The 10,879-nt window shown below is 43.8% G+C and overlaps 1 protein-coding gene across 1 annotated transcript; it reads right to left on the bottom strand.

Moving 5' to 3' along the window:
* Window positions 1-554: 554 nt before the first annotated feature.
* Window positions 555-10,595, bottom strand: LOC6597230 (glutaredoxin domain-containing cysteine-rich protein CG12206). The gene is made up of 4 exons (XM_026990658.1): window positions 9,116-10,595; window positions 1,240-1,473; window positions 1,103-1,168; window positions 555-1,044 (listed from the first exon to the last, which is right to left on the bottom strand). Exons 1-4 carry the CDS (start codon window positions 10,541-10,543, stop codon window positions 871-873), a joined length of 1,902 nt encoding a protein of 633 aa, XP_026846459.1. The 5' UTR covers window positions 10,544-10,595; the 3' UTR covers window positions 555-870.
* Between the last annotated feature and the right edge of the window lie 284 nt (window positions 10,596-10,879).

A 10,879-nucleotide genomic window follows, 5' to 3' on the forward strand; every position in this document is an offset into this window, starting at 1 on the left:
AAAAATCGGCCTCATTTTCGAAGTCGAGATTTTGATGCCGTTCGACAGTCTGGATCCTCGCGATCCTGGGACAGTTGGTCCTTCACCGATCTGGCCCTATTTGTCTGAGAAAAAGCCTTCTGAAGATGTAGATTTGCATATCTTTGAAATACTGGTTTTTTCTGTAAGCTATATCTCGGATAAGCAGTGGCCGATCCGGGCGAGGCATGTCTTTTCGTGATCGCGAGAGTCCTGCCAATCGACTGCCATCAGAAAAAGGGACATCACTTTTTTCACGATTTTCGCAAAAAATCATGATGGTTACATCATTAAAATTGCCAAAAATCGGCCTCATTTTCGAAGTCGAGATTTTGATGCCGTTCGACAGTCTGGATCCTCGCGATCCTGGGACAGTTGGTCCTTCACCGATCTGGCCCTATTTGTCTGAGATATAGCCTTCCGAAGGTTTGGATTTGCATATCTTTGAAATACTGGTTGTTTCCAAACGCTGTTTCAGCTGAAACAAATTATCATTGGCAAAAAGCAGAATAAAGAAGGAGAAATAATCGGTTTTGAGTTATGGTTTTATTCGATATCTCTTTGATTCACATATGGATAGATTTTGTTTTCGTTTGGGTTCCTCTCCGTTCCGTTCCGTTCCGTTCCGTTCCGATCTGTTCCGTTCCGTTCTTCCGCTACTCAGTTTTCAGTTTCTGCTCAAACTGATCTCAAATATCACAACTGTTAATAATAAGCGACAAACAAAATGCGCACAAAAAAATCATTCCGATATACATAGATACAAAAAAAAAGACACTTCATTACACTAGAGATACAAATATTGATTCTGCTCGGGTGAAAAGGGGGGGAAAGGGGGTTATGGTTTGACTCTCAGCAGTTGGGGCACTTGACCAGGCCCACCTCATCGCAGTTCATGCACTTCAGGGCCACGAACTCTGCGGTGAAATGGTTTCGATGCACCGACTTCTTTGATCCACTGCACGAGGGGCAGGGCAGCAGCCGATATCCTCCGCAGGTCTGACACGTATAAGCCGTCGCAATGGACTGAAAATGTACAAACTTGTAAGTAAAAAGAAGTCAAGCCCGAAGGTCAAACACGCACCTTGTAGGGCCTTAGCAGCTGACGCAGCTCCCCACTTTCGTTCAGACGCTCCACGGTATCGGCGTCCTGAAAGAAAGATACATAAGTATTTGGAAAGATTTGAATTGTTTAAGGATTCAAATTTGTGCATCACTCACTCCAACGTGCTGTCCCTCGACAAATAGCTGGGGAACTCGGATGGTCTTGTTGTGCATACGCTCCTTCATCTCCTGCTGGTACTCGACGCTCATGAAGACATCGCGCTCCTCGAACTTGATCAGCAGAGTGCGCAGAATCTGTTTGACGTTGGCGCACTTGGCATAGGTATCCCGTATGATGCCCATACTGGTTGTGTAGAGAACTACTTTTCCCACATCCTTTTCCATGAAATTCTGCAAGAAAATAATCGAAAACAATGCTTTAGTTGGAAAACCTTTTTATTCTTTAATTAAGAGTGTTATCGTCTTCGTTTGAAGAGCTAGCAGGCTGATGAGCTGGGAAGCGATCGACAGATTTAAGAGTAAATAACGTGATATTGCAGTGTGTGCTCAATTAGACAAGAGGAACGAGAGAGAAACGTGATGGGAGCGAGAAAAGAGCAAGAAGGAAACTAGAGGGAAACTAGAGGAGAACTAGAGAGGAACGAGAAGGGAACATGAGAGGGGAACGACAGAGGAACGAGAGATGAAGGAGAGAGAAACGATAGAGGAAAGAGAAACGAACGAGAGAGCGCCGAGAAAGGAACGAGAGAGGACGCGAGAAAGGGGAATCAATGAATGGGGAATCCCCAGAACACACATATGTATTCTTGTCTGATTAGTTTTAATGCGCCTTAAATCTTTATCATCTTTCATGTTTTCCCATTGACTGGCAGGTGCTATCCACATCAGTCGAGATACATACATACATACAGATACTTGTACAAGCAGATAGAATCGTTTTTACAAACAGCTTGCTAAATGCCAGCCAGCAATTTGGACAAAGCGAAATACTTGTTAATTGAAGCCAAGCCAGTTTCTTTGCCGAACTTTGCCAAACTGATTAACGGGCCAATAACGAGTGTGGAATCGGGTCCCACTTGAGGCGAGGAACAGAGAGCTCTTTCTTTTGGGGGACTCCGCCACCGCCCCTACCTCGTCTCATCGCGGCTCTGATTCCACTGGTTCTGGCTTGAGTGGGAATCCATTGATCACGCCAACAGACCCCAACTCAAATGCTCAAATAAAAAACCTATCCAATCGAAAATTACGCATAACAAATTTGTGTAAATTGCGAGTAAATGTCGAAGCGACATTACTCAAAGTGAAAACTTTGCACAATTCAAAAATACAACATTTTTGCTCGCGCTATGAACTTGTTTTCGGACCCCCTATACATGGAGCGGGGGGCTTCCGTTAGCTGGCCAAGTTGGTAGGCTGATTAACTAGACCGCCTGGCTTCAACACCCGAAACACGATATTCAATACTTAATACTCGATATATGTACGATCTGCTATCTGCGATCTGCAATACACGTTACTCGATACTGGCACGATACCCCCGATGGCTGGCGACTGCATTGAACCTTGGCCAGGTGGAGCAAGTTTTTTTAAAATTTGTTGTCAAATTTGCACTGATTTAATGCCATACGAAACTGATTGTCCACATGCACATGTTTCGCTTGTCCAGAGATTTTCTGACTTATGATTTATGGGTGAAAAATGTGCTTTGAGCAACGGAAACTATGAAACATGAACAGATTAAAACTGAGTGAGCAATTACTTCAATTAATTCATATTTTACGTAGACGCCAGCAGTAGCAGTACTCGACAGTACTTTCGACTGACATAAGGACACACGAAGATCAAGAACAGAATAGTTCCAGAAAGAGGGAGAATAAATTGAGCAGGATATGTGAGGGTTCTCGGAGAGCTCCCCCGCTCTCTGGGTTTGGACACAGTTCAAGGACATTCCCACGCAGCCGTTCAGCAGCCTTCAGCAGGGTATCAACAGCCTCGAGTACTAGCCATTTCCATCTCTCAGACGTGAAGCAACGGCTTAATGCACTTGCATAAAACCAGGCAACCAGAGAGCAGGCAGAGTGCGAATCCGAATCCGAGACCAAGTGTGAGCCAGAGACAGACCCAGCAGCAAGGCAGGTGGCCAGATAAAGCGGGCTCCACCAGCGCCATCGCAATAGCCATCGCCTCAGGTGGCAGTTATTTAATATATGGAATATAATAACCAAACATAACACCAGATGAGGCAGACATGGAGTGGACAGCAGAGAGTGGGTGAAGATGGAGAGAGACATAAGCAAATGTAAAACTGGTAAACTGGTACATTAATAATTGCCATTAAGCGGCAACTAAATTCACCTCATTTGTCGCTCGTCCAACATCAACAGCAGCAACAGCAACAGCAACATTAGCAGTGTCCACGAAAGTTCAAAGCCATCAAATGTAATGAATATGAATATGAATGTGAATATGAACACCAGCCCGAGTCGTTACTGCTTTGAACTGTGAACCGCAGGCCACCGGCCCATGGCCAACGTGATAATAAGCAACCTTTACAGAATCCTCAGCAAGTGCTCCAAGAAACAAAAAAAGTCGAGAAGGGATCGTCCAATAAGATGAAAACATTTAACAAAACATTTCTTAAAAGATCCGCGAGAAGACGAAAGAGAAAGCAGGTCACTTCAGCTTTAGATACCCAAAAAGGGAAGGTAAGTAAGGGAAGGGAGAGCGCAATGAGGAGGGGCTTTGCCAATCGCTGGCTTTGATCTGAACCCAGGGAAGGAGCTTCAAGGAGATGGACTCAACGAAAGCTGTTGAACACGCAAACAATACACAAAAAATTACCCAAAAATCTTCAATTAATACGTCACCTGAGCGACTCAATGCATTATGTAAGCTTTTGTTTCGAACGGACACATGGACGGAGACGGAGACTGAAAGTGCGTTTCTCGATTCCGATCGACGATCTTTTCTGCATGGGAATGAATTTGTTGGCTTTTTTTCCCCGAAGCCAACACCGAAGTTTGGTTTCTCTCATATGTAAGGTTAATGAAGGGGGGCACATTCATCTGGAGAGTATTTTCCATAGAATATAAATCGGCTTACCCCTGGCTCACTCGTCTCGCTCGTTTGGTTCACTCGCTCCGCTTTGGTCACACCAAAGCCTATCGGTACGACCACAGCGACGGCCCAAAAGAGATAAATCCTTCCTTTTTTTGTTAAACATTTCATTTAGCATGAACCCATGAGGAATAAGTAAATCGTGGCGAACGTCCGTTCTTTGGAATCTAATAATATTCTTTAACAAATCTCAAGAACTTGTACTGATTGATCCTTCGCTCAAACTGTAACTATCGTTGGATCTTACCTTCAAAATCTCTGGGAGTGCATGCGTCCATTGCTGTGGTTAGAGTACAGCCAAGGGCTGTCTTCAAGTGGGTTCTCACACACAGCCATAGCCTCCCTGCCCCCACCCAGCCCCCTTTCTTTTTGCATAAATTCACACGAGTACGTGGGCAAAGTGGAAACATTTCACTTTCGTTTCGTTCGGTTTGGTTTTTGGGTTTTCTGTTTTTCGGCTTTTTGGTTTTTCGGCGCCTTTGCTTTGCCCTGAACGAGCTTCAATTTGGCAATAATTGGATATTTTAATAAGCCCATTTCGGTTCGGCTCTCTCGGCTTTCTTTTGGCCCTGAATGCAAATTGAAATTAAAATGCAGCTAACGCCCCTCAATGTCTCTATCACAATCGCTCTTGTTTTTTTTTCTTAATTGTTTGCTCAGATATTTATTTTTACTTATTGTACTCTTGTACTCTTGGTATTACCATGGTATGCCTGCTGCGAGTACTCTACTATGCACATGAAGCAATGTGAGAAAGATTTCTCAAAAAAATGCCATAAATCTGCAGCGCGGTCACGTAAAATTTCATTTTCACTTTCATTTGAAATTTGTTGCAGTTGCTGTTGCTTGCCAGCAAATAGAAATATACATTGTCTTCAAATATGATGTTTCTTTATGAGCCCCATTTCGGTATTTATTTTGGTCATTTGTGGTATTTTTTTAAGTGTCTTTAGCCTCAGCTCTTCAGCTCTAATTACTTCTTTAGCTCTAGAGTTGCATACAATTGGGTCGTTTGTTTAATTGGGGGGTAATCATCGCAAATGTTTGCTCCAGGCAAATAAAGAAATTAACCATTAAAAACAACAGTAGAAGGCGTGGCAGATATTCCGGGGAAAGACCCCCAGAGATTGTCACTAAACGAGTGGCAAGGACGGGTCATCATGTCTTATGCGCAATAATCAATTTGCAATTAAAAAACTAAGCTAAGAATACTAATTATTGTGTAGATAATCTTATCTAGTCATGCCAGCCTTTTCTTCTAGACTCTTCTAGATATGATCCGTTATATGATCCACGTTCTCGTATTCTATGTTCTGTGAATCAGTTTCTCATTCGACTTCATTCAGTGAATGATCATTCCCATATATTAAAGACAAAACTCGAATGAAATAATGCGAACGACGGGCAAGTAGAGTATAATTCACAGTATTCATAAAATCGCAGCTAGCACATTACGAATTCGCCTCCAATCAGAACACTAAAAACCTAATGCAAGCAAGTTTTTTTTTCGCAATTTCTACCAACAAATCAAAAGCAGAATGAGCGAGAAAATAAAACCGAGCTTTTAGGACTCGACACAAAAAAAAATGGCGAGACCTGCTTCATTCGGTGCGTCTTGGGCGAGTGATTCGATTAGCTGAATCGCTGATTCTAACAGACCGAATCACAACGAATCGATTCGGTTGCTCGTTCATACAGGCCTCTAGTACATACAAAAGTAACTAATTGAATTAAGGAGTCATTCCATTTGTGGATGGAAACTTGTACGGCCTTGACATTCTGATCGATCCATTCACAAGCAAGTACTTTGCTCGAATTTAGTAATTTACTCAAACTTTCATACATTTCAGTTGTGTGCTAATGTGTCCTCGTAAGCCTCCAAAACTTGCCCCAAATTTGACAAATATATCATATGGGATTCATTGATTGATTTGCTATGTTTTATCGTAGACGAACGACTCAGTTCATTAATTATTCATCGGAAATTCAATCAAAACTGTGGCCAGCAGCATTGCGATTCTTTTTGGCTGCTCATCAAATTGAATGTCAGCATTTTGTGCGACCCATCAAAATATATTCGAGCCAATCTGTTTTGTGTGCGGTCTCTGATGCTATTTTTCTTAGTCAAATTAGCAATTTTAACCTTGAAACTAAAATCAATATATAATTATTGAAGAAAAAAACCCCAAGAAAAAATCAAAGAAAGGAAATTATTTTGCAGATTAAGTCGGACTGGCAAAAACTTGCATAACATTTCAAGAAACACAAATTATAATAATAAAGAGCGACTAATGCGTTAATTATGCAACACCAACAACAGCAAATGGCGGATATATTGAACACACAGATCGAATCATATTTTATGGGCCACTGCCAAAAGTCGATTCCTTCGCTATGTTTTGTTTCAGAGACGAGTCTTTAGCCGAAAGTTAGCTTTTCGCATCGACTCAACTCGAGTGGAGTGGAGTGTGGATCATTAAAATATCATTTAGCTAATTTGACTTTAAATACATGCATACATATATATGTATGTACCTGTATGTGTTCATGTGCTCACTCCTAACAGGCTTTGCCAGAAGAGACGAAGGCAAAAATAAAAAAAGGAAAGTTTATCTAAATGTAATGACGTGATGACAACCCCACTTACACGCGAAATCCTCTTCGCAATGGCATGAGAAAATTGATTTTTGCAGAAATTTAAAACCCTTATAGTGGCACAGGCTATAGAGGAAAGGCTATCGAAGAACAACAGTTCTGTTCCCAAGTGATTCCATGATATCAAAATGATCTAGTACTAGGTTGGCAATCTTCCACCAGAGTCCCGTTCCTCTGGGAGAGAACATCCAACGGTCAGGAGTGGCTTTCCAGTTCCGCTCAGGAGAGAGGCCTGAGGGCTATTTTCTTCATTATATTTTATAATAATGATCCAAACGAAACTAGTACATCTAGTGGATAAGTTCTTTATTTCTGTGTTTACCGTCTCTTCATGCTAAGAATCCCGAATCTCTCATTTTTACAGTGATTAAAACGTAACTCTGGAATCATTCGACAAATGTGCCCCAGTGGCCAATATCCGTTTTCTGCTGATGCTGATTAAGGAACTGATTGAATTGAGGAAAAAAAAATCAACAATCCATCCAGTCCAATCAAAACCCATGAAAAATATATAATCATAGGCTGTAAATGTAGGTCAAAGATAGCCTCTCGAGCCCCTCAAACCATTTAATATCTGATTCAAATCAGAGTCATACACAGTTATCAGGTGCTGGTAGGGCCCTAGTCGAATCAAGGGTTAATTTGATACCCCCATGTCTTGTAAATTGATTTCGCAAAAGAAAACGAAAAACACACACAAAGTATTTGGAGGCAATATTCGAAGACAGGCAAATCATGAAACCAAACACTCAAAAATAATAATAATAATAATAATAATAGCTCACAGATCATATATATGTACATATATGTATCTATTTAATACGATGGATACATTGAAGCGATGACTGGACACAAAATGTGTATTTATCTCTTTATTCGGTTACTATGGATTTGAGACTTGTGAGCCATTGGAGCCAAAACCAAGCGTGGCCAATGCCGGCCCAATAACACTGCCATTCGAGATGCTTTTGTTACGGTCGCCCCGAAATGGGTCAGTTCAAGAGCAACTGGAACTGCCACTCCAGGGTTGAGGGGCTCGTGCAACCCATTAAGAACTTTCCACAAGCGAGAAGAAAGCCGAAACGAAATAGAAATCAAAAGTGAACCTCAACAGCAGCAGAGACAGCTACAATTAGTCGTTTGGTGGCAGAGCCAGTCCGCAGTAGCGGACCATTTAAGCTCACATTTATCTAAACTTATCTGCCCATTCATCTACTTATCTATCCATCCATCTAACTATCTGGCGGGCTGACTGTCTCCGCTTCTGTACTTCCGCCAACTTTCTACATTCAATTGTTGTTGTTGTTGTTGTTGTTGTTGTTTCCATTCGTAGCTGATGCCCATATAGAGATGAGAGCCCTAAGCGGGCTTACCGGCGGGCTTTCGTTTGCTTAATTCGGGGCGTACATATGTGACATATTAAGCCACTTAACGGTGAATTAAGACACCAACACCAACAACAGCAATATATTACACCAACAACAGAGAAATGTACACCAACGTCTTCTGTAAATAGACAGACAGACAGCCAGAGAGTCAGGTGTTAATTGTCTTTTGGCCAGCAATCAAGAAAGAAATTTCTCGAAAATTATTAATGAAAACAAAATATGATAAAAGCGACTTATTGGTTGTGGAGGAGAAGGAGGAGGAGGACGGGTAGAAAGAGTCGCGTGAATTCAATATGTGAGTCACAGAAAGTCTGGACTTACTTTCACGTGAACAAAAGTATTTTTGAGTCTCAAGAAAATAGACAAACAACAAACAAACAAACAAACCCTCTCATACTGGCACTCACATTGCATAATGCTGGCTGAATGGCAATGTGAGTGCATCCACGAGTGCATCCACAACACATGTGTGTATGTGTGTGTGGGTGTTCAAGTCAGCGATCCCAAGGCACGCCAACTCATGCCATTCCCCATGGAAGACCCAAAGCCACAGCCAAAGCCAAATGTTAACAAAAAACACAAACGAAACTAAAAGAAATCCATAGCAAAATCCGAAAACTTTCTCAATGAATAACACCCACATGCCATTCGGTGAGTGTCTGAATGAATCACCAGAAAATTGGAATTTACTCGTAGTTATATTAGTCCCATTCAAATTTGATCGGGTCCTAGCATCACACACTTAATCATAGACCATTCTGAGGAATGCCCGAACTTAAAGCCGGAATGGTATCCTCTATATGTGTCCTCTACGAGTAATATGAATGATCTTCTCAAGGTTGCGAGTTCTTTCACTGATTGGTTGCACTCACCTTGACACTGGGCTGCTGCAGTTGCAAGAATGTGGCTACTCCATTGCGCACACGATTCTTGACGCCGCGCACCGTTCCCTTCGCGGAGCGTATGGTGGACGATGACGATGACTGCGACGGACCACCACCCCTCCGCACATCCCTATAGCCGGCGAAGGCATCCTCCCCGTCTTCCGGGTAACCATTCGACTCGTACTCCTGCGATGAGGAGGAGGAGGAGAAGGTGGATGTGGTGTCTGCCGATGTTTCGCGCCCGAAGCTGCGGAAGTTGTCCAACTCGTTGACATGGAACGTGTAGAATTGATCGGACTCATACTGCAGCGGACGGCCGTCGATTTTGGTGGCTGTCGGTATCGCCAGTGAGCCCGTGGACGGCTCCAGTTCGCGTTCCCGTTCCCGTTCGCGACCGCGTATGTCTCTCAGCAGGGAGGTGGGCAGCACAAGGCCGGACGACAAGGCCTCCCCAGAGTGCAGCGAGTCGCAGCTGAGGGAGGAACTGCTGCTCTCGTCGCACTCCTCGCTATCCGTCAGGCTGTACGCCCGCTGATGGATGGACCCGCTCTGGGGCGATTCATTCACTCGCACGCGCGTTGTCTTGAGATGCAGCTCCAGCTTTGGTACAAGACTGTGGCTCTCACTGCCCGGCGACTTGACGCTCTCCAGATCGCTGCCCGTTCCACTGTCGAGGGTCTCGCAGGGCGAGTACTGTCCGCTGGACACCAAATAGCACAGCTGATAGCTGGGCGACGATTGCGTAGATTTTTGTGTCTGTTGTTGCTTCTGCACCTCCTCTACCTCCTGCTGATGCTGCTGAAGAACCATCTCGCTGTCGTTCAGCTTGACCACACTGATCTGCTTGCCAAGCCTACGTTGGCTCTGGCCGTTGTTGGCTATCTGTATCTTGACCGTGTGCTGGGGCGAGCTGTGGCCAACTGTTTCGGTCACTGCACTCGAGGCAGCATCGAGAGATGTGAGTGCTGTTGCTGTTGCTGCTGGTGCTGGTGCTGCTGCTGGTGGCTGACTAGCAACGACTACCACGTCGTTGGGAAGAGCGCTCTCTTTAATTTCACCAACCGCTGCCACTGGAGATGGCGATGGAGATGTAGCTGCAGCTGGATCTATGATCTCAGCTGGTAGCACGCTGCCATTACAGCTGATAATGGTGGTTGTTGTGGTTGAGGCTGGGGCTGTGGCTGGGGAAATTTCTCCGTTGTCCTCCGATTGGCCAATGCGCACAAGCAACTGTGGATACACTTTGCTTACTGTTTCTGTTGATGTTGCTGTTGCTGTTGCTTCTGTGTTGCAACTAGTTTTCAAATTATCTTTGGTTGCATGGTCAGCATTGGTGTTGTTGGTGTTGTTTGTGTTGTTGCTCCTATTGCTGTCGCCAAATGCCAACAACATGCCAGCCTGAGACTTGAGCGACATTTCAGCTATTTTGCTGCTGCTGCTGCTGCTGCTGCTGCTGCTGTTGTTGCTGTCGATGTTCATTGTGGTTGCAGCTGTTGTTGTTGTTTTTTCTACTGGTGCTGTTGGTGTTGTTGGTGTTGCTGCTGGCTGAGCAGATTCAATGACTATTGAAATACCGCGCAACGGCCTTTGGCGCTGATGATCTAGCTCGAGCATAGTACTACCTGTTGCCGTCACCGTTGTCGTTGTGATTATGGCCGATGCCATCGTTCTATAACATTAAATTGAGTTGAGTTCGAGGTATGTATGTATGTATGTTTGGAAGCAATATCCAATATCCAATGTCCAATATCC

This window comes from Drosophila persimilis, unplaced genomic scaffold, assembly GCF_003286085.1.
Source record: "Drosophila persimilis strain 14011-0111.01,24,50 unplaced genomic scaffold, DperRS2 tig00000606-arrow-arrow-pilon, whole genome shotgun sequence".
NCBI classification, from domain to species: domain Eukaryota; kingdom Metazoa; phylum Arthropoda; class Insecta; order Diptera; family Drosophilidae; genus Drosophila; species Drosophila persimilis.